The sequence below is a fragment of the Rhamphochromis sp. 'chilingali' genome (assembly GCF_963969265.1).
Source record: "Rhamphochromis sp. 'chilingali' genome assembly, chromosome: 2".
NCBI lineage: Eukaryota > Metazoa > Chordata > Actinopteri > Cichliformes > Cichlidae > Rhamphochromis > Rhamphochromis sp. 'chilingali'.
In genome coordinates this window covers 7,633,596-7,657,661 of record NC_137930.1, presented here as the reverse complement: position 1 = coordinate 7,657,661, position 24,066 = coordinate 7,633,596, and the positions used below count along the sequence as shown (strand labels likewise).

The 24,066-nt window shown below is 40.5% G+C and overlaps 1 protein-coding gene across 10 annotated transcripts in view; it reads left to right on the top strand.

The window, feature by feature from the left end:
• The window catches only part of myo18b (myosin XVIIIB), a 96,470-nt gene that overhangs the window by 19,030 nt on the left and 53,374 nt on the right, over positions 1 to 24,066 (top strand). For all 10 annotated transcript variants that reach the window (XR_013969764.1, XM_080865698.1, XM_080865697.1 and 7 more), the window contains 24 exons: positions 2,091 to 2,171; positions 2,794 to 2,914; positions 2,998 to 3,145; positions 3,879 to 4,062; positions 4,155 to 4,305; positions 4,956 to 5,065; positions 5,150 to 5,215; positions 5,299 to 5,427; positions 6,932 to 7,075; positions 10,718 to 10,807; positions 10,934 to 11,053; positions 11,131 to 11,236; positions 11,666 to 11,790; positions 11,900 to 12,054; positions 12,633 to 12,756; positions 13,911 to 14,111; positions 14,189 to 14,299; positions 16,964 to 17,068; positions 20,551 to 20,712; positions 20,805 to 20,918; positions 21,414 to 21,530; positions 21,623 to 21,706; positions 21,928 to 22,065; positions 22,137 to 22,322. Coding sequence is in view for 9 of the 10 variants with exons in the window: in XM_080865698.1 (XP_080721824.1) it covers positions 2,091 to 2,171; positions 2,794 to 2,914; positions 2,998 to 3,145; positions 3,879 to 4,062; positions 4,155 to 4,305; positions 4,956 to 5,065; positions 5,150 to 5,215; positions 5,299 to 5,427; positions 6,932 to 7,075; positions 10,718 to 10,807; positions 10,934 to 11,053; positions 11,131 to 11,236; positions 11,666 to 11,790; positions 11,900 to 12,054; positions 12,633 to 12,756; positions 13,911 to 14,111; positions 14,189 to 14,299; positions 16,964 to 17,068; positions 20,551 to 20,712; positions 20,805 to 20,918; positions 21,414 to 21,530; positions 21,623 to 21,706; positions 21,928 to 22,065; positions 22,137 to 22,322 (3,072 nt within the window). In the remaining variant the exon portion in view is untranslated. The remainder of the gene's footprint in view (positions 1 to 2,090; positions 2,172 to 2,793; positions 2,915 to 2,997; positions 3,146 to 3,878; positions 4,063 to 4,154; positions 4,306 to 4,955; positions 5,066 to 5,149; positions 5,216 to 5,298; positions 5,428 to 6,931; positions 7,076 to 10,717; positions 10,808 to 10,933; positions 11,054 to 11,130; positions 11,237 to 11,665; positions 11,791 to 11,899; positions 12,055 to 12,632; positions 12,757 to 13,910; positions 14,112 to 14,188; positions 14,300 to 16,963; positions 17,069 to 20,550; positions 20,713 to 20,804; positions 20,919 to 21,413; positions 21,531 to 21,622; positions 21,707 to 21,927; positions 22,066 to 22,136; positions 22,323 to 24,066) is intronic.

The following is a 24,066-nucleotide window of genomic DNA, read 5'->3' as shown; positions in this document are numbered from 1 at the left end:
TATGAGGATGGAGAGGCAGTGATGAGGTGCCTGGTACAAGTGACAGATGGGTTCAAGGTGGCGATAGGTATCTGTGACCTATAATGTCTGCAGATGACATTAGCATCTCCAGCAAGAGTAAGGAGCAGGTGGAAGAGAGCCTGAAGAGGTGGAGGTATGCTCTGGAGAGAAGAGTAATGAAAGTCAGTTAAAGGAAGACAGAATATGTGTGTGTGAATGAGAGGGAGACAGACGGACAGGTGAAAATGCAAGAAGCAGAGATACTGAAGGCAGATGAGTTTAAATATGTGAGATCAACCACCCAAAGCAACAAACAGTGCACAAGAAAGGTGAAGAGCCCAAGCAGGGTGGAATGGGTGAAGGCAAGTGTCAGGGATGATTTGTGACAGAAGGATAGCAGCAAGAGCTAAATGGAAAGTTTGTAGTAGTGAGATGGTAGATGGTAGTGAGACCTGCTGTGATGTATGGTTTGCAAATGAGGTGGCAGAGCTGAAGATGTTCAGTTCATTGGAAGGGAGTGAGATGGACAGGACTAAAAATCAGGAGTTCAGATTCAGAGAGGTGAGGCTGAGATGAATGGAGCATATGCTGATGAAAGATAGTGGATATATTAGACAAAGGATGATGAAGATGGAGCTGCTAGGTAGGAGCAAAAGAGGAAGATGACAGAGAAGATCCATGGACGTAGTGAAAGAGGACATACAGAGGTTCGGTGTGATAGAGGACGCTGGGACAGGGTGAGATGGAGGCAGATGATCTGCTGAAGGTGCTTCCCAAAAGGAAGGACTTGAAAGAAGATCGATGCTGTAAAAATAATGAGTACATACAGGATAAATAAAGTTTTATGTAGACATTCATGATCCCAGGAAGATCCTAATTGCTTATAATATCCCTCTGACTTCTTTATTGAGGTCATGAGGTTGGAATTGCTGGTTTTGACTCTAACATTGAGACACCGATCAGAACGTTGAATCACATGCACTGTTTTTCAAGTTTCAAGTTTTTCAATGAATCATTCTATTGACAAAACCTTAAAGAGATTCAGTTTAATCAATAACTCATCTAAAACAATAAAGGAAAATACAGCAAATGATGACAGAAATCACATGGGCCTTTCCTTTGAAAAATTCGCAAAAAAAAAAAAAAATTTCAGATAAAATACTGTAAATACAGGCGTTGATTACCAAGTTATTATTCTACACAGACCAAACAGCACCGTATTTAAAAATAAAAGTGCACCACTATTTTCCTACTCCGACACACAAGCTGAAATCAGCTGATTGTACCAAGAGTGCAAGAACCGATAAGATGTATCGACAGGCAGGCAAACTTACTACGATTCCCATCCTTAACTGGAACAGACTCTCTGCCTTTAACAGACTCTGTCATCTTTGTTTTACTTGTTTATGTTTTAGTCTGTTATCTTGTGACCCAATTATTGTGTTTGAGAACCTGATGCCATAACTTTTGCCTCTGTTTTGCTGCCCTCTCTTGTGTACCAGTATACAGCACTGGTTCATGTTCAGCTTACAGGCAACAGCACTTACGGTCCGAGTGAGAGTTTTCATAGCCAATCCCTCTTTGGAGCTTTAAAACACAAGAAAATCAATAAAATAACAATCTGTATAACAATTACACACATTAAAAAACAGAATTGCAGACCAGAAGAGATCTGTTTCTCACATGTGCAAGTGGCCAGAATGGGATTCACACACAGCAATTTTAAAATGTCAGCCACACTGGAATGTGTCCAGGATCCTTTCTGCTCAGCCTTTACTAACACCAGCTTTAACAAAAGAGTACCAGTTTTACCCCCTGAACTTAAGCCCTAACTGGTTTTCACTGAGTATGCTAATATCTTTGGGATATCTTCACAGTCGTGATGCATGTCTGTCAAAGATGAAAGATTAACAAAAGAGGCAATTTCACTGAGATTAAACCAATACAATTGTTAGATCTACAACAAATATGTTCCGATTTGATGAAAATGACACACAAAAATGAGTTCAACCGATTATTACTGAGTGAGAAAAGTACATAGGTGAGAAAAATACATTTGCCGGAACGACTTTATGTTTTGTCTGCTGCAGGAGAAGATCCACGTGGAGTTTGAATGTCCAGAGACCAGCCCGGCCGAGGTGGTCTCTGCCATTGACCAGCCACCTCCACAGGTACGCAGCAATGTGACGTAAAAAGACGTAAATGTGAGCATGAGGATAACAGCCATGACATCTTACCAGGAGTTTGATGTTTCCAACTTTACGCAGGAATCTTAAAGTTGTCTCATTTAAATTTCTGACGTATAATGTTATATGATAACAGCTCTAGAGACTCCAGAAATAACTTCTGTCTTGAACGCATGAGACTACAAGGCTTGTGAGACTTCTAGTTTTACCTAAAATCATCCCCTGCCCTGCTGCAAAAACCCAAATAACAGTTTATCAAAAGTTGACAAACTTGTCTGAGTTGGGTTCGATTATTAACAGAGGGAATAGTTTCACCAGCAGCACCTACAACTGGAGGCTATGTAGCCTGAGAGGCGCACCAATACCTTTCCTCCTTGTCATTATTATTACAGTCTGTCCTTACTACTCCCCTTAAAAGAAGCCAGAAGAACAGTGCTCGTTTGCCAGCATTTATCTTGTTCAAGAAATGACATGTACTGTGACTTTTAGCATAAAAATGTTTTTCTACTTCACTTTTCATTGTATCCTCCATCTGACCAATAGAAAATCATCATGCTTTAACCCAATGTATGCTTGAAACGTACGTGTGTGTGTGTGTTTGTTTCAGGTCCGCGCAGCAGATGAAGACCGCAGAGGTCTTTTATGGGTTCTGGATGAGGAGATGGTGACGCCAGCCTCTTGTGAAAACAGGGCCGTGGAAAGAGTGTGCCAGTATTACAGCAACATGGGTAAAAAAATACACTGCTAGTGAAAACTTGAGCGCCATATAACTTAAAGAGGATGAATTAATTGTGTTTGTTTGTCCTTGCAGTGCGACAGTGTGAGCAGCTGCTGCAGTGTGAGGTGAAGCACCTGATGGGGTCTGATCCTGTCCGATACGATCTGGCTGGATGGTTCAGCCTCATCCAGAACAACCCATCTGCTCTGAACACCATCTGTCTGCTCCAAAACTCCACTGTGTAAGTCAGAGGCCTGGGGGCTGCCCCACAAGGATGCCGTGTCTAAATGAATATCTTCTAGTAGGCTCCAGTTGGCAAATGGCCCTGGGAAAATATTTTACTAAAAGAGTGGTGAAAGCCTTTCAAACAGTTAAAGGGTGTGTTAGATGTCATTAAATGGTCAAAAGTCTGTATATCCAACTAAAACTAATTATTGTGACCCTGTAAAAGGAACAGGTTTCCTTTCCTCTTTCAGAAGCTACTGTCTCCTTTTAATATTGGTGTTTAAACTGAACATATGCACATAGTTGTACTGTGTTTAAATTAGATTAAACTGAGATAAGAAAAGTTTTTATTAACCTTAGGGAAACAAATTCAGGTGTTTTGGCAGCACAGAAGAAAGAAAATCTAGAGAAGGGGAATGTTTTTAATAACTTCTCCATCTGGACACTTTCTTGCTAAGAAACCATTTTAAAAAGTAGCAGTGAGCACAGATATTCATCTCAGGAAGCATGAAGCACTGCTCCAGGACTTTGGGAATTCCTTGCCCAGAAAGTTTTTATATGACTTCATGGAACAGACTGCCCATATACCGTTGATGAAGTAATTAACAACTGTTAATTAGTAGGTATGAACAAGTGTGGTTCATCCATGCATGATTCATTTACTCACAGCACATACCAGCTACACACTTGTAGTGATGTTAAAAACATGTTTTTGACATCCTGTGATAGTGTGTCTCTGCCCTCCCCAGAGGGGTTGTGAAAGCCATGTTCACCCCAAGAATTTCTCTGCCCCCCCTGTGTCGGGCTCTGGGGGGACTAGAGGGTGGCAGCCAGCGCTCTTTGCAGAGGAATGGCACCATCAGGAAGACATTCAGTGGGGGAATGGCAGCGATACGCAGACACTCCCAGTGTATTGCAGTAAAACTCCAGGCAGTAAGTTTCCAGAGCATTCACTATCAAATCCTCATCTATTTCTGTAGTGTAACTGGATTCCTTCCCTCTTTGCTGCTTTTCCCACCATGCAGGATGCTCTTATCAATCTGATCCGTCGAGCCAGGCCAGTGTTTCTGCAGTGTGTCAGTGCAAAGACTGACAATGGAAGTTTTGACATCCCAGCCCTCAGGGTGCAACTGCACTCCACACAGATCCTGTCAGCTCTGCAGCTATACCGCATAGGTATGCATGCTCATGCATTAATATTTCAAGCTGTAACACTGTGTGTAAACCAAGTACAAAGCTATTAGTGACCATTCTAGGGTTAGGGTTATTGTTCTGTTGTACATGTTTAAAAGGCAAATATTCTGCAAGTAAAATATGTTATCTTTCAGAGTAAATCACATCTATTATTTGGAATCTATGACACCCAACATATACATTAATGGCAAAACAACTAGCAGCTTGGTATTCCGATATCTGGAAGAAACAACTCCTATCACAACTAGAGACTGACAAGGTGAACACAAAACCTGACATCACGTCAGGGGGGAGAAGTCATTATCCCCACACAACTGTTGTTCTTGGGGCTTGGTACCCAAGAACAACAGGTGCGTTGAAGGTGTTGAGTGCGAGAGTGACTGACCTGAGAGATAGGATCATAGCTGAGAGAGAGAGTAAAACTTGAAGGATCAAGACCCCCCGAGTGGGTTTTTTTTTCACACACAGAGACACACACACATACCTGTGTGTGTATATATATATATATATATATATATATATATATATATATATATATATATATATATATATACATATATATGTTCTCGCCCTTTTTCCAAATATTCCTGATGCAAATTAAAAAATCAATCTGTGGCCATGTTTGTCTGCAGGTTATTCAGAGCACATGACTCTGGGGGATTTCAGGTGTCATTTCCAGGCTCTCGCTCCTTCAGTCATGAAACGTTACGCTTCAGTGTTTGTCAGCCACGATGAGAGAAAGGTCAGATGGCACATGGCAGCAGCTCCCTTTCTTGTTCAGCATCATGTCATGTAAACATCTTTTTTGTGTTTGCTTATGTGTCAGGCAGTGGAAGAGCTGCTGGTTGAATTGGATGTGGATAAAAAGAGCATCCTCGTGGGTGCCAGCCGGGTAAGAACATGTTTGTACTCGAACAGCTGAATTTATTTCGTGCTGATATGGCTCATACATTTTTTCCCCCCGTTGTGCGTTAGGTGTTTATGAAGCGAGGTGTGTTGTGCTATCTGGAGCAGCAGAGGGAGAAGCAGGTCACTGGTTGGCTGGTCCACCTACAGGCTGCCTGTTTGGGACATCTTGCCCGTCAGAAATATCGCAAACTCAAGGTACTTATGTCTCTGTGAGCTTGCCTTCTGCACTGCTGACTGGGAATTGATGGAATTGATACGAATTTCTCATTGGCTCCCCTTTGAGTGTCACCACCATCGCTAAAGAGCATATCAAAGAAATTACACAAAACCTCTCTGAGTAGAACACAAAGCCAACAGGACTGGGTGCTGGGCTTGGGTTGGCATTCACTCAGCTTTAATATCATTCTGGGCTCTTGGCTAGCTTAGTGTTAGTTAGTATGCTGTCTGCGCATGTTAGCACTTAGCAACATGGCCTGGCCTGCATTTGTATAGCGCTTTACTCAGTCCCCAAGGACCCCAAAGCGCTTATAGCGCAAACATAATGTGTCTGTTTCTGTCCTGGATGCAGTTTGAACATTGCACGCTTGTCCTTTTGTGCAATATAAATAAAAGTAATGTCCTTATCTATGGTGTAGACTGCGGCACTATTTTCTTCCTCCGACTCATGAACTTAAATCAACTGATTGTAGTGCGAGCGCAAGAACCAATAAGTGTCATCAATAAGTAAGCTGACTAACAATTCCAAAGAACTGGACTACTGTTCTCTATAAGAACAGGTTCTCGATTCCTACTACTGACTAATCGAACCGCCAAATTTCCAATTGGTAGCCATAAGTGCCCAGTGAGATATTTTTAATATATACATGAACACAAACAGGAGCTTTGACTTTACCAGTAGAAAAAATTGTACATCATGTATTTTAAATGCAGCTGTTAGCATTTCCTTTAACTTTACAACTTTTGTTTCTTTTTGAGAGTTGTTGTTTTCAAACTTTTTGTGGTGCCTTTTTTTGCACTTTCTTTTTGTGTTTTTTCTTTTCATAGGTTGTACTTCTTTGTGGTCATTTTGCATTTATGTAGCGGTGTTATGCTTTGCATGGTGGTTTTAGATGGGAGTTGTTTATTTGTTTTCTTTGCTCTTCATGTGTTTTAATTTTTTTTTTATCTCTCTTGGTGTTTTTTCCTTTTTTAGTAGCTGTTTGTGTGTCTTGTCGGTCATTTTGCATTAATGGAAGTGTTTTATGATTTGTGTGGTTGTTTTGCATCTCCTTGTGATCACTTTGAGTCTCTTTGTGTCTGCTTTATCTTTTACAGTTTTTATGTGTTTCTTTTTTTATGGATGCTTTGCACTCCTTGACCTTTGACCTTAGCAAGTAATCATACATTTTCACTAGTTATTGCATAAATTATTGTACTAGTATAATAGTATTTCAGTTTAAGGTAATATCACTTTAAAATGAATGTGTTGATTCAGGTCTCAATGAAACTTTTTTATTTATATTTTTTTACATTTTGTTGCAATGGCATTTAATGGTTTTATCTGTCGCTTTAAAAGGAGACTGAGCTCAGCTGTAGGTTAAACTCACACATTGTGTGTGTGTGTGTGTGTGTGTGTGTGTGTGTGTGTGTGTGTGTGTGTGTGTGTGTGTTTGTGTGTGTGTGTGTGCGTGTGCGTGTGCATGTGCCCGTCTGTCTCCAGGTGCAGCAGATGGCAGTGAGTTGTCTGCAGAGGAACCTTCGGGCTCTCAGGGTCGTGTCCAAGTGGAGTTGGTGGAAACTTTTCTGCAGTGTGCGTCCTCTCCTTGATGTCAACATGGATAATGAGAGGCTCAGGGCCAAAGAGGTACATGATCACAATTATCAGAAGGTGTTCAAACACTTTGTGAAAAAATGTATTTGCTTTTTTGCAGAGATTTAGATGAAACAAATGAAGACTGAGTGATTGATTTTCTTGCTCAATGTCTCCAAATTAAGGCAAACGTATACATGTGTATTTTAGTAATATGTTTCTTAAATGTATATATATGTATTAGCATTAATCTTTTAGCTTTAGGAGTTAAATGGACAAATATAAAAGCATCTTAATCTGGTAAATAGCTTACAAATCTTAGAATATCAACTTATTAACATTGCAAAGTACAATAGTTTCTGCTGTAAACTTTCTAGCTCATTCTTATCAGGGAAAGACAGAGGGTTAGATAATGCGTTTGTTGGAAGGTAGCAAAGCATTTTTTGGCAACATTCAGATGACACTGTAATGCACAAGGTAAAGGTAAAGAAGATTACACAAGGTAAAGTCATGTCCTGCTCTGTGTGGGTGAATCGACTTTTCCCAGCAATTTCCAGGACTGATCAGTAGGTGGTGCTTTTTGCCATGTCGGACTTTTGTCTTCATCGTCACTGCCCAGGAGCAGATTATATTTTCAGCATAAAGTGCCATGACCATTTGGCCTAGTAAAAGGTACACACCACTGTGAGAGTAAAGTGAAATATCCAGGGTCTGTACAGACTGTATGTAATGATGAACATTGCCACTTTGGAGTCACTGGTTAGCAGTGTTGGGTAAGTTACTTTAAAACAGTAACTTAGTTACATTACTAGTTACTTCTCTCAAAAGTAACTCAGTTACTTCAAGTTACTCGTTACTTTCAAAGTAACTAGTTACTAGGGAAAGTAACTTTGGTTTTACTCAGAATTCTCTTGTTAATGTGTTTCTTCCATAACTTTGCAGTCTTCTAGCTTGCTTACTTGCCACAGTGCACTGTGCCACCTACCAATAGAAAGGAAACGATAATGTGCATATTTCCACAAGAGAAATCCCACGCCTGGACCGTCATTGACTGCTTCCATGATTCTAGCCTACGTCACAGCGTCATGTGCGCCTTTTACATCCAACACAAAAACTGCAGTCGTGGTGCTTTCGATTGTACTCAGAACTCGGAAATTCTGCCTTCTGAATAGGAAGATGTAGGTAACACCAGACTGCAGATGAGCTGCATACAGGGCTGGACTGGGACAGAAAAATCGTCCCGGGCATTTTGACTAGAGACCGGCCCACCATTATAGGAAAAATCATAAAGCCTTTGAATGAAAATAAACACTGTTGTGACAGTGATGTACACTGTTCTGATGGTATATATGCATCAATCTATCAATCGTTTGTTGTAAGATTCAGATAATTATTTTTTAAAAGCTAGACATTTGAAATGAGAATAAGAAAGAAAAGTATTTCTTTGCGCCCACCTCTCCCTGTTAATGCCCTACATGCCCCCCTGGCATAACTTTGCTAGATCCGCACCTGCACAGTTACCAGCTGTCAGCTACCTAAAAAAGGATCCTGGGGTTATTTGTCTCTCAGAAACAGTTCATAACTTCCCTTCAACTCATTCATGTCACCTAAAAGGTAAACCTGTTTCTCCATCACCTGTTCAGCTCTGATGATTCAGTAAGGACATCTCCTGGATTCATCTTCATGTTTCCCTCTCACCAGATAACCAAACCATATCATGACCAGCAGCTTTTTTGCAGCTGTGGCTCCAGCAAACATCAGCTGATAGTAGAAAGTAATATTAAATAAATTCTAACAACAGCTGATCAAGCTTAAAAGTGCTGCTGTTGTTTAGCGCGACATCCGCTGGTTTCCTCTTTCGGCGCAAAGTGAGCGATAAACAAACAAGAGAGCCGATCAGCTGATCATTGATCAGTTTTCATGATTGAAGTAGAAACGGGAGAGGGAGGGGGAGAATGAAAGAAGAAGAGGCAGCTGTGCAGCAAAGACACAGAATAACTCCAGCTTTGTGCCTTTTTCATTGTAGCTGAATTACGGGACAAACTGTTCCTTTTCACCTCAATAAGAAACGCGTAATATTTTCTCTGAATACCAGACAGGACGGTTGACAACTCTAATAACTTATGAACAAAATAAAGTTTAACATCATTAACTTCATAGCACCACCCAGCTGTATAGAAACTCCGTCATGCTAGCTAGCACGCAGTACGAAAAAGTCAGAATAACGAAAATAAACTCCACCTAAACTTGGTTCATATCTGACCCAGAGAGACTGCAGGTCATAACTTCTTACCTGAAGTTCAGTTCACACTTGGACCGGTGTTGTGCCAAAAAGTGATTGCCTGCCAAAAAGTGATTTCCAATGTTTCCGTGTATTTTTTATGTGTAATATCTTTACGTATGTTGGTAAATAGACTTCGGTGAACAGCGTTTACAAAGGGGTTATATAGAGAATTAAAAGATTATCTGTTTTTTCAAGTATCTTTATAACTCTGTGTTATTGTACTCACATTATAACCAATCCGGTCCTTTTTCCCCACTTACAATATTTTTACAGAACTATTGTAATATTTGCTGCCATTTCTGCTGTCTTACTCTTACAAAAGACATTTTTAATGTTAATGAGTTTTTTTTTAACTGCATAAATAAAGGTTCTATAAAAGTCGCTGCCAAAAACTGATTGCGGCTTCTACCTTGTTACACGAATGTTGTTTGTGGCTCAATATGACTTTGTGTCATCCATGAGGGATGCATTTGACATATGTTTCACATATTATAGGCCAACAAGTTACTTATAGCAGTTTAAATACGAGCAATCAGTTTTTGGCAAATACCGGAAATCAGTTTTTGGCAGACAATCACTTTTTGGCACAACACCGGCGGCCGCCTCGGGTCTCTTTTCCTTCTGCGTCCCCTTTCCTTCATCCACCTGCTGGCTTCCACCACTTGCTAATGTTACTGAATCTGTGGAAGCTCCGCGATAGCCACCACACGAAGTAACGAGTAACGACCCTATCTAAATCCCAGTAACGACTAACGCGTTCCTGATTTTGGCATAATAACTAGTTACCGTGCTCGTTACCACAATAATAACGTAGTTACTGTAACGCGTTACTTAATAACGCGTTAGTCCCAACACTGCTGGTTAGTGAAGTCCTCTTATGAAGCCTCAAGCAAGTGGTGGTTATGATTGAGAAACTGCAACACTCATAGGCTGGTTGATTATTCCAGTCTTATAAATGTGTACATTTATCAATTTTACATATGAAAACTGCCTAGCCGTGCCTCAAGGCTCAGTAAACATAATTACATCTTTTCATTGTGAGCAAAAGTTGCTGTGGGTTCTCTCTTAGTTAGAATAGACGCAACAATTTATAACTCGAGCTTCTATTGCTATAATCGTTGACTTAAACGTACATGCCTGTGGTTTTAATTTCATGCAAAGTAATTAAGCAGTCCATCTTAAATGACAAAGTACCAACGCTGTATGAATTGTTTTTGAAGCTATATTTTTGTGCACTCGAGACAAGAAGAACAATTATAAGGCTGCGTAGTGTTCATAATGGAAGTTCAGTGAGCTGTAGCAGTGCCAGCATCTAATAGGTGGATTTTGGTTTCAGTGAACGAGTGTACAGTGATAATAATCACAATGATGTTTCAGTCACAGTGAGTTTTCTATTTTGCCATTTTTGTCAGGATGAAATATCAGTTCTGAGACGACGCCTAGAGAAATCAGAGAAGGAGAGAAATGAGCTGAGGCAGACTGCAGACAGCCTGGAAACCAAGGTTTGTATTCTCACACAGACACACCTATACACACACACACACACACACACACACACACACACACACACACACACACACACACACACACATGCACACAAACAAACTCATGTTGTGATCTATGTGCAGGTTACAGCTGTGACATCTGAACTGAGTGATGAGCGTTTCCGCGGCGATGCCGTGGGCCAGGCTCTGGATGTGGAGAGGGCAGAGAGACTTCGACTCAGCAGGGAGAACAAAGACCTGCAGGTAAGACAAAAAAATCCTGTTACTTGTTACTCAGTTTACAAGTCCTGTTACTTACCTCGGTACTTTTTTAACTATAGGCTCGCCTAGATCAGTGTAAAGTGACCATGGAGACCCTGGAGAAGCAGCTGGAGGAGGAGAAGCAGAAAGCTCAGGCTAAGGAGAGTCAGAGAGGAGCAGTGACAGGTAAAGAGTTGTCCATGGTAGGATTTGTAAATTCTTTACAAATCCTACCATGTGAATTCATGGATTTTTTTTTCACATTCTGTCTCTCACAGTTGAAGTGTACCTCTGGTGCAAATTACTGACCTCTGTCATCATTTTAAGTGGGGGAATTTGCACAATCGGTGGCTGACTAAATACTTTTTTGCCCCACTGTATAGTAGAAAGGAGTTTGAGTGTTCATATTGACTAACAGGTGTTATATAAGTACCATTCCATTTACCATTTGATTTGAACTCACCAAAAGAACAATCTGCAAAACTCAAAAAATGAATCAAATTATTCATAAATATCTTATTTTATCACACATGAAATCTAGTGTTAAAATAGAGAAATGTCACAACGTATAAAGTGACTCCAACAAAGTCATATCCATTCCTCCACATCTTGCAGAAACTGAACTGGTCATGCAGCTGGAGTGTTGCCAGACAGAGATGGAATTTGTTTGCAGACGACTGAAGCAGACAGAGGAAAAACTTGAGACAGAAAGACAAACTCGACAAGAGCTCGATGCCAAGGTGAGACAGGATGCTGAAAGGTGAACAGAGCACTGATGGGTGATTAGTTTCTGAAGTTACTTATTATTACTAAAGTTATGATTTGTAATGTTACTCTATTTTTGTGAAGGTGGCGACATTGCAGGCCCAGCTGGAGCAGTCCAGGAGGAGTGTGACAGAGGTGAAACGTCACTGTCGTCATTTGACCTCTGACCTTCAGGATGCCCGGGTCCTTACCGACAGTCTGCAGAGCCGCATACATGAACTGGACCGCAAGCAGAGAAGGTTTGTTTTAACCCCACGCTGTATAACTTTCTTTCATATCAGCTAAGATTATGATTTGTCATATCAATATGCAGCTGTGTATCTTTGTATTTTTCTGCATTTCTGGTATAATCCTTAGTTTTATCTTGTGTCGTGTGTTTCTGAATGTCGGTTCCTTCGAGTGCCTGTGTGGAATTATTTGTCTGAGTTTATTTACTACTACTACTATTACTAATAATAATTATATCTTCCAAGAAAATATTTTCCTCTGACCCTCTGATATTATTGTTATTGTTTTATTTTCTTCTGTTGGAAAAAACTTCTAGCTTTCCCCCCTTTTTCTTTAATATTCTAGGGAGATTTAACTATGAATCAAGACTTTGTCTCTTTTCTTTTCTGCTGAAATTGCAACTACTAGAACACAGAACATCCCCCTGTTCAATTAATAAAGTTAATTTCACTTTTCCCGCCATCAAACAAATGAGATGTGTCAAAAAGTGATACACTGCCAAAAATTGTCGATATATACTTCTTTACAAATATGATGTGTAATCATAGTGAATACAAAATCCTCCTGCTGTTTGTATGCGTTCATACAGGTTTGATAACAAGCTGACTCAGGCTCTGGAGGAAGCTGAGTGTGAGCGAGAGCAGAAGGACAAAGCCTTTCAGGAAAACACAGCGCTGGGAGCTGAAATATACAAATTGCGCTGCAGCCAACAGGTGGGTTGGCTTCTGTGTTGACTGTGTGTAGATTTTTATATGAACTGATTAAAAGATTTCTGCTATTTCACAGTAATGTCATGTAATGATGTGTTTGTGGTTACTTCAGTAATTGTGCAGATGCCAAAAGCATCAAACCTCAAATGTACCATATTAAAAAGCTTAACAACATTAAAAATCATCCTGATTTGGTCTTTGTCGCCCCTTTTACACAGCTCTAAAATCCAATTAAGCTTTTTAATAACTCACCTGACTGGATAGCCTCTAAAACCGACCTCTGGACTGTGTTGTTTGTGACTTAACAAACAACACAAAGCAACATTAAAAAATAATGGCATCAGCTGTGCTTACACTGAAGATTCAAAATACACAAACAGATGGTGATGCCACTTTTGTTGCATACACCTGTAGACTCTATGTAATATTAAATAGTCTTCAGAATTATTTAGTGGATTTACATGTGATTTTATGGAGTAGTATCCAAAAGTGTGCAACAGAAAAACAGACTGATTCAACAGGTTAACCTGGAACAGAGTCTCAAATGTAATGTGGAAATGACAGCTGTCACATGTAATTCATGATAGGCTGTTGCTCTGATCAAATCAGACAGACCATACTGTAGGTTGATGACTCTGAGACAGCTATGTTACAGGAACTGTGTGGAGTTAACGTCACATCTGACCCAAATGTTGATCCTGGACACTACATGTGTACAGAATGAAGGCTGACCTGCTGCTGAGGAAACAATTAGCTTGTCATGTATATGTCTGTCTTCATTATGAACATGTAAATAAAAGTAAAGAACAAATGATTAAGGATAAAGTTACAAAGCATCTGACTCTCACTTTCAGGGTGATATCACTATGTTGTGGCAAAGAAAAGTTACATCGGTCCCAAAGGTTAGAAATAGTTTAGTTTAGTTGGTTTAGCAGCATTTTGATTTTTCGTGTTTGTGTTCCTACATGATATTGTGTTCTGGATCATATCCCAAATTGCAAAACCTACCAAACCTCCTTGAGCTAGCTCATGCTGACTAACCTGTGCCAACTTCCAAGATGCTGCACTGACCAGTGGACAAAGATGAAATCTGTAAAGGAGCATGAGAATGAAATGTCTTAAAGTGAGAAACTCCAGTGTTGTGTGGATGTGTGCAGGAAAGCCAGGCAGAGGTTAGCCGTCTGCAGAAGCAGAAGGAGGACCTGTGTGCTCAGATCCGTGACCTCAGCCTACCTGTTGACCTTGCCTCAGAGTCACTGCCTGCCCTCAAGAAGCAGCTTCGCCTCCTGGAGAGCCAGGTCAATGAGAAAGCAGAGGAAATCACCAAGCTCACTGCCAAAATACAGCAGCAGCAACAGGTGATACAGCACACACAGAATATATTGCTGTCCCTGCTGCTTCTTCCCTCACCATTGTCTTTGTCCGTGTCCTTTAGATCCACATGCGGTTTGAGATAGAGGTGGAAAGGATGAAGCAGATCCATCAAAAGGAGTTGGAAGATAAAGACGAGGAGTTAGAGGATGTCCACAAGTCCTCTCAGAGACGAGTGGGTTTAACAAATACACTTACAAACTGACTGTTTCACAACCAATCATTTTAACATACAGTGGGGCAAAAAAGTATTTAGTCAGCCACCGATTGTGCAAGTTCCCCCACTTAAAATGATGACAGAGGTCAGTAATTTGCACCAGAGGTACACTTCAACTGTGAGAGACAGAATGTGAAAAAAAAAATCCATGAATCCACATGGTAGGATTTGTAAAGAATTTATTCGTAAATCAGGGTGGAAAATAAGTATTTGGTCACCTCAAACAAGGAAAATCTCTGGCTCTCACAGACCTGTAACGTCTTCTGTAAGAAGCTTTTCTGTCCCCCACTCGTTACCTGTATGAATGGCACCTGTTTGAACTCGTCATCTGTATAAAAGACACCTGTCCACAGCCTCAAACAGTCAGACTCCAAACTCCGCCATGGCCAAGACCAAAGAGCTTTCGAAGGACACCAGGAAAAGTATTGTAGACCTGCACCAGACTGGGAAGAGTGAATCTACAATAGGCAAGCAGCTTGGTGTGAAAAAATCAACTGTGGGAGCAATCATCAGAAAATGGAAGACATACAAGACCACTGATAATCTCCCTCGATCTGGGGCTCCACGCAAGATCTCATCCCGTGGGGTCAAAATGATCATGAGAACGGTGAGCAAAGATCCCAGAACCACACGGGGGGACCTGGTGAATGACCTGCAGAGAGCTGGGACCAAAGTAACAAAGGTCACCATCAGTAACACACTACAACGGCAGGGAATCAAATCCCGCAGTGCCAGACGTGTTCCGCTGCTGAAGCCAGTGCATGTCCAGGCCCGTCTGAAGTTTGCCAGAGAGCACATGGATGATACAGCAGAGGATTGGGAGAATGTCATGTGGTCAGATGAAACCAAAGTAGAACTTTTTGGTATAAACTCAACTCGTCGTGTTTGGAGGAAGAAGAATACTGAGTTGCATCCCAAGAACACCATACCTACTGTGAAGCATGGGGGTGGAAACATCATGCTATGGGGCTGTTTTTCTGCCAAGGGGACAGGACGACTGATCCGTGTTAAGGACAGAATAAATGGGGCCATGTATCGTGAGATTTTGAGCCAAAACCTCCTTCCATCAGTGAGAACTTTGAAGATGAAACGAGGCTGGGTCTTCCAACATGACAATGATCCAAAACACACCGCCCGGGCAACAAAGGAGTGGCTCCGTAAGAAGCATTTGAAAGTCCTGGAGTGGCCTAGCCAGTCTCCAGACCTCAACCCCATAGAAAATCTGTGGCGGGAGTTGGACGTCCGTGTTGCTCGGCGACAGCCCCAAAACATCACTGCTCTCGAGAAGATCTGCATGGAGGAATGGGCCAAAATACCAGCTACTGTGTGTGCAAACCTGGTAAAGACCTATAGTAAACGTTTGACCTCTGTTATTGCCAACAAAGGTTATGTTACAAAGTATTGAGTTGTATTTTTGTTATTGACCAAATACTTATTTTCCACCCTAATTTACGAATAAATTCTTTACAAATCCTACCATGTGGATTCATGGATTTTTTTTTCACATTCTGTCTCTCACAGTTGAAGTGTACCTCTGGTGCAAATTACTGACCTCTGTCATCATTTTAGGTGGGGGAACTTGCACAATCGGTGGCTGACTAAATACTTTTTTGCCCCACTGTACATGCTTAAAAAACACATATTTTTTAATTTGTTTTATTTTTTAATAACAGCAAAACCACATGACTTTAAGGTTGGATAAAGCTCATCACATACAAGACAGTTTGTTGAAGTTTTGCCAGCAGATCTTAAAATGAGAGATTCTTTAAAATGAACGTTTTCCACAGAAACAGGCTCTTTCAGTGAGATCACTAGAGTTGTACAACAGCAGTTATAATGCACTGCAGACACCAGTGGTTTTCCCTCCTCGCTAACGCGGGACTGTGACATTCCCTGATTACTGATCATGCTGTGCAAAGTGAAGTAGTTAAAATGTCTGACCATTCTCCTCTGATTTCTGACATCATCAAGACATTTTCATATAGAGAACTGCTGCTCACGGGATTTTTTTTTTTTTTTTTACAAATTCTCTGTAAACCCTAAAGATGTTTGTGTGGGAAAATCCCAACAGATGCCACAGTTTCTGTGGCAGCCGGTATAGTATTAGTCAAGTCACATGGGAAAGATTATCACATAAATATTACAGAGCAGTAATTCTGCTTTAGGCGCTGACATCATCATTCCTGGTAAGAAAAGCCTTATCCTCAGCATCATATTAAGACTTTTGGGAGAGATGATAAAAACTTCTTCCACACAAACTAAACTCAGCTCCTATAGGCAGGGCAGAAGAAGCTTCTGAAATTTTTGTAAGCCCTATTCCAACAGCATTAGCTTTAAAAGCGAGTAAACAAAGCTCTTAGTGGCTAAACATTTATCATAGATACCCTTTATTACAGGATCACTAGTTGCTCCTGGAAACTGTAAGGTATACTAAAGTCGCAAAACATCACACTTGGCTATAAACTGCACCACTGTATGCCTAAGGCCATGCTCTGATGAAGCCAACAAATCATCTACAAAAAGCAGGGATGCTACTTAATCCCAACAAGCTCCCCATGAATATCACAAACTGAATCAGAACCGCCTGACACTTACAAATTCATCGTGTGTCTGTGTGTGTAGCTGAGGCAGCTGGAAATGCAACTGGAGCAGGAGTATGAGGAGAAACAGATGGTGATTCATGAGAAGCACGACTTGGAAGGACTCATTGCAACTCTGTGTGACCAGGTAAAACACACGCACACACACACACACACACACACACACGCACACACACACACACACACACACACACACACACACATACACACACACACACACACACTGCTTGTCTGCACTCTACATTGACATCTTCACCTTTCTGCATTCCTTCCTGGCTGAAGAATTGTAAAATATTATTACTACTATGGTTAAACAAATATCTAATACATTCCAAAAAAAAAAAAATTTTTACAGACATCATGGTAACAACTACATGTACACATACAGCTCTATTACTGGAAAATTGTGCAGAGATCAAAAGTAAAAATAATAATGTTACCCATCAGTGTGAAATGATTAATATTACTGCTGCATATGTTTAAGGTTGAGCTTATTTGGAATACTTTGTATTCTGTTTAATGTCCAGCATTGTATTTTAAAAGTCATATGTTTGCACTGGCTGTCGTGTGAGGACCATATATCTCTGGAAAAAAAACCTAAAATAAACAATTGTTCATGACCTCAGAAACACAGGCCTAAATCTTGATTTTTTTTAAAAGTATATTAAAAATATCCATAAAAAATAACTAGCTGAATCGAAAGACTTGAGCAGTGTGCGACATGGCTTACTGTTAATATCTACAGTGGAATTGGTCTCTGAATGTGGGAATGAGTGTCTCATAGAATGTGTGAATCTGAAAGTGCTGCTGAGCCTGCATCTGGTCCAGTTGCCTCTTTTATTAGAGCAGACAAATTGAGATCATCATGGTTACATTTTTCCTTGCTAATGTACTAAATGAGTTACACCTTTTTTACACTCCATCTTCTCTACATCACACATTTTGGCCAAGGTGGTTTATACATGATGCACATGCCCAAACCACGAGAAAAAAGAAAAAAGTTGCTAGCCTCTTAGGTTACCCAACTTCAGTCATTCTTAATGGGAGATGGCGCTGAGGCCTGAGCCATGCACTACTTTCCATCACAAAAGCGGCACAATTCTGTGATAGAAAATAGTGCATAGCTCAGGAAGACTTGGAGAAATCACTGTCTGTGAACATAGCTCACTGTGCTGTCCAAATGCAGAGAAGAAGCCACAGGTTGTTTGTTCCACTGTTTGTATGCACTGTGTGTGCACTTTTTTTGCAGACTGGTGAGCCTCTTCCCAAGCTTACTTCTAAGTAACTCTGCCTCACTAAGATGTTCTTTTTATACCCAGTCATGTTACTGAGCTGCTGCCAGTCAACCCGATTAGTTGCAAAATCGTCCTCCAGCTGTTTTGCTTTAGTACCACATCCATTTCCTTTCCAAACTTTTTTGAGATGTGTTACTGCCATCAACTTCATAAGGAGTTCATATTTTTCTTACATTTTTCTTAAATTTTCTCAGTTTGAGAAAATCTACCTTTTAACATATATGTAAAATGTGACTAAAGATTTCTCCCATTGAAAACATAATGTCGAGATGAACAGAATCATTTTTGGGATTTCTTTACCTGGATGATTGAGCATGCATCAAGACATTGCATTGCAATATTTATATTTTACAGTGTCCCAATCAATGTTCCCTCTAATTTTTCATGTGTCTGAGCGAACACACAAACTCCCTGAGCGGACACTTGGACCACTGTGAGCAACAGCAGATGTGTGCACTGTGGTCACGCCAGCATCGAATTCATCCAAGTTACATGGTTTATTAAAATAATCAAATTACAGCATTTACATTTATGTTAGACTACTTTTAATTAAATGCTTTAACCCACTTACAATGAAAATGTAAAAAAAATCTTGTTCATGACCTGTGTAGTATTTATTTATTTTTTGCTCTGACTTGTATTATGTGTATGAGTCTGTGGTCTGGGAGAGAGTCCTGTAACTCTCTGCATGCAAAATACAGTATATAATCACCAATGTAGGGCAATTAATTATATAGTTACTTCTTCAAAAAAGTAACTGAGTTATGCAAACAACAAAGTTTTTTGCAGCTGTTTACCTAAAAATGCAGCCAAGGCGTTTTTTTAAATTAAATATTTAAAACTATTTACAGAACAATCAGCTGTTCTGCATCAAATTTGATGCCACACAAATTATTTGTGCCACTCAAAAAAATAATTTCTGTCCACTATGAGATGAAGGAGAACAACAGCCTGGTACCTGCAGGCCTGACAACAGGAGATGTATCACTGCTGTAACACCTGTAACATTCAGCAGTCGCCTCATTGTTCTGACACACACAACAAAACTATTGACTACGCTACACACTAACTACACAAGATTTGCGCTAAACGTCGCAAATCTCTCACATCTCAAAACACTGCTCTACTCCTAAAACTCCCCCCCTTCCTAAACAACTAAATGCCATGTTGCCATATCATTTTTTGATTGGTCCACATAGTACATTTTTCCACCAATAGGAAAGGCTGGGGGAGAGGTGGGTTGTGGGGACAGGGGTGGGAGGAGGGGGGGGGGGGGGGGGGGCGTTTGCTCACAGGTGGAGAGTGCTTTCTAGCGTTTTCCTCATAAAACGCCATTTTTACTGTTTCTTCCCGCAGTAAATATAAACAACGATAGTATTCAGGAAGAAAACAAACATTGCATACATTTTTTTATCATAACTCTGGTTTTACGTGGCCTATCAAGATAATTTAAAAACTGTTATAGTTTTTAAATTATGGTATAGTCCACACTTTTTCCATCAATTGTTCCGTCTGTCCTGCTCACATCTCCAGTGGTTGTACACGTTGTCATTAAGTGGCTTCACTCCACATCAGCCACGCCGCTTTGCTCGCTAAAACACCGGTGTCGGCACATAAGGACGCTGTCATAGACTGTCAACCACGTTGATTAGCTGCGTATATACGAGTGTGAATCGCATCATTGGCTGGACTATGGGATTAGGTGGCATCGTTCTAATCCCATACTGGAGCAGCCAGTCACTTACTGACTAACACTGCAAAACAGAATTGTTAACGTATTAATTTTAATTTCAATTCAGGTTAGATTTCTTTTGTGTGTGTGTGTGCACAACACAGATTTTCTGTGCACAGAGACGTGCCAGCAGTGCGCAATTGCACGCGCAGCTTAGAGGGAACATTGGAACATTCTTACAATTGCAGTTGTACTTGATACTTTCTAAGGTTATTTAAGGTTGTTAAATGAAAAGTTAAACAGTGCATCACCAGCATAGTAGTATTAAGACATTAAGCAGATTTGAATTAAAACAGAGGAAACCGAAGGATCAACTCGCAGTGACCCTGATTGAAAGAGAAGCACAAAAACACACATAGAATATGAATGATGCCCAATGAAAACTACTTGTGAGTGTGCAAAACTAGTAAAAATCACCCTATTTGAATAATCTGAATGTCACTTCTAATTTTGAGTTCACGGTGATGTCCTGTGACTTCAATGAATGTGTGCCTGGAACCTATCAAAGATAGGATAGAGTTACTTTTACTAATTCAGTTATTCATTTAGAAGAGCTTTATTCTAAGGTGTCACACTTTACAGGTGGGGCACAGAGACTTTGATGTAGAGAAGAAGCTAAGGAGAGATCTGAAGAGAACTCACGCCCTCCTGGCTGATGCCCAGCTTCTTCTTGCTACTATGGAAAGCTCAGGGCAGAACCTACCCAACAGCAGTAAAGACCAGATAGAGCATCTGCACTTCCAGGTACATCCACTTTTACATTCACCTTTACCTTGACAAACCTCTAGTGTCACCTGCTGCTCTGCTGGAGAAACACTTCCCATGTCTCCATTTAGCTTGAGGAGAGCGAAGCAAGGCGACTTGAGGCTGAGAGCATTCAGGCGACTCTCTCCCAGGAGCTGGACAACAATCAGGCTGAGCTAGAAAACATCTGCAAGCAGAAGAGTGTGGTGAGAGTTTTATTTTATTGTGCATTGGCAGGCATGCGACCCATGGAAGGTAAAGAAGCGAAAGCACTCTTTGTTGTGTCTACTGACTTGTTAAGCTCTGAAAAAACAATGTACAACTCTAGTGATCTCACTTGCTTTGCACACTCTGTGTGTGTTTGCAACTGGAAAATAAAACATGGTGATGTGAGTGTGTTCTGATGTGCTTGATACTTACGGTCCTGAATGTAAATATTGCATATTTAATCAGACATCATAACTTTAGACACAGACTGTTTGTCTTCTTGTCTTAACTTCGTTTACGTAATACTAAAACTGCACATTACTTGAAATTAAATAAAAACATAACTAATTCTAAGCAAACTTGACAGGGTCACTTGTGATTTCATCACTTTCTGTCTTCTTATTTTGGGTACAGAAAACACTCTTTAGATTAAATAGTAAAAATGAAGAGTGTGGAGTAGTCTTCCACTTATGTTTTTGTCTTCCTGAGTGCAGGTGGATGAAAACTTAGCTCTGCTGCAGCAGGAGAAGGTGGACCTGTTGAAGAGGCTCGAAGAGGATCAGGAAGACCTAAATGAACTTATGAAGAAACACAAAGCGCTCATTGCGCAGGTACTGCTTTTTAGCTGAAATCTTTCAAATCCTGTTGATGACCTAAGTCATGATTCACTTCAGGTGACTTCCTCTTGCTTTGTCCCCTTCAGTCCTCCAGTGATATTGCTCAGATCAGAGAACTGCAAGCTGAACTGGAGGAGGTGAAGAAACAGAAACAGTCTCTCCAAGAAGAGGTATCTTTGCTTTGACAGTCAGAAATGAAAAGGATTACTCGGGGGTTTATGAACCAATTGTGCTTTTGAAATTAGCTGGGATGAGGTTGTGATGGATTCATGGAACATTTAACCTGCTTGTTGCAAGTCTGAATACACATGCCAGCTTCAGGTGGAGCACGTTCACGCTTTCTGATATATCTGCACGTTGATCCTCTAAATGTTTTTGGCTTGCAACTCAGCTCCAGCAGTGTGTATCGAGGGTGCAGTTCCTGGAATCGTCCACTGTGGGGCGCAGCATTGTCAGTAAACAAGAGGCACGTGTACGTGACCTGGAAAATAAATTAGAGTTTCAGAGAGGGCAAGTGAAGAGGTTTGAGGTAAGCTCGGATGATTCATCTACACTTGTTACCATGCGAGAACATGCCTGCAGCTCCTACGTCTCCCTTAGGTGCTGGTGCTGCGGTTGAGGGACAGCGTGGTTCGTCTGGGAGAGGAGCTGGAGCAGAGCGCACAGGCCGAGGCTCGGGAGAGAGAGAATGCCCGCTATTACCAGCAGCGTGTGCAGGACATGAGACTGGAGATGGAGGAGCTGAGCCAGGCAGAGCAGGAGAGCAGCCGCAGACGCATGGAGCTGGTAATCACACCTTGTAATAACCGATATCATGAGCAATGGTTATTTTACTGTTGGCAAGCAATAAAATAATAATCGGTCCAGTAGTATGTAAGGTCGAAGCTGATTTTAGTAAGACTCTTTTTCACTTTAATGAAATAATTCATTTCAGTTTTAACACTCACCATGTATATCTACATGTGTTTGACCACTGCATTTAAACACATTAATGTAAAATAATCATTAGTGAGTGCCAACATATTATTAGTTCACAACATATTCAGTTTTCTGTTTATTAGCAATGGTTATTACAACATGTCACCATATCAGTTATCATAAAAAGTTTCCTTGTATTGTCTGCTGACTAATCCTGTATCAGAAATTGAGTGAGCAATTTTTGCAGCAAACTAAATCTGGGGCAAAGACTGTGTTTGTTTGGGACTGTGAAGGATGTGTTATTAATGCCAAGTCTGAAATTTTGGTGTAACTAACCTGAAAATAAAAATAAACAAGAAGCACCACCAAAGTGCAAACCTCCACTAGGGCAGCTCATTCTCTGAGCAGCATCCCCGGTTAAAGGAACAGTATTGCATTTTGCATTTATTCATTTAGGCTTCTCTGTTATTTTTAAATGTACTTCAAGAAGTTTGTATTGCTGTAAAAATCAGATAAGGATAGCATGACAGAGGTTTGTGTACAGAAACATTATGTAGGAGCAGGTAATGGATAAAATGTATGGATATGTAAATAAACAGACATGAATAACTTAGCTTATTATATAATATTATGCTGTAGTGTATTTCTAACTAACTACGCAGCTCATTGTCAGTGTGGACAATACTTTCTTTAGAGATATAACACATTTTGGGGTCAGCTTCAAAGAAAAGTGTTGAAATGTAAAAGTGAGGTCAAAAGTCAAACGTGACATGAAATTTAAACTTTATAGGGTATTTTCTATACATTGAGAATACACATCACACTTGTAAGAATTGTAGATTCTAACTTAAAAGGCTTTTTGACAGTTTTCCATGAATAAATCATGTTGACCTTGAAGTCATCGGTGTATGGAAGAAAATTTTAATGGAACTTTTCGAGCTGTTGTGTTTACAGACAGAATGACACTGGTGGACAAAATGCTACCAAAAGCATACCCTTCTTGGCAGAGTTAAATGTGCAGGTTACAGTCTAGTGATTTTATTCATATAGCACATTTAAACACGTATCCTATTCTATTCAATTCAATTTTATTTATATAGCGCCAAATCACAACAAAAGTTGCCTCAAGGCGCTTCATAGATTCAGAGAAAAACCCAACAATCATGTGACCCCCTATGAGCAAGCACTTTGGCGACAGTGGGAAGGAAAAACTCCCTTTTAAAAGGAAGAAACCCCCGGCAGAACCAGGCTCAGGGAGGGGCGGCCATCTGCTGCGGGTGAGAGAAGGAAGACAGGATGAAAGACATGCTGTGGAAGAGACACAGAGGTTAATAACAGATATGATTCAATGCAGAGAGGTCTATTAACACATAGTGAGTGAGAAAGGTGACTGGAAAGGAAAAACTCAATGCATCATGGGAATCCCCGGCAGCCTATGTCTATTGCAGCATAACTAAGAGAGGATTCAGGGTCACCTGGTCCAGCCCTAACTATATGCTTTAGCAAAAAGGAAAGTTTTAAGCCTAATCTTGAAAGTAGAGATAGTGTCTGTCTCCCGAATCCAAACTGGAAGCTGGTTCCACAGAAGAGGGGCCTGAAAACTGAAGGTTCT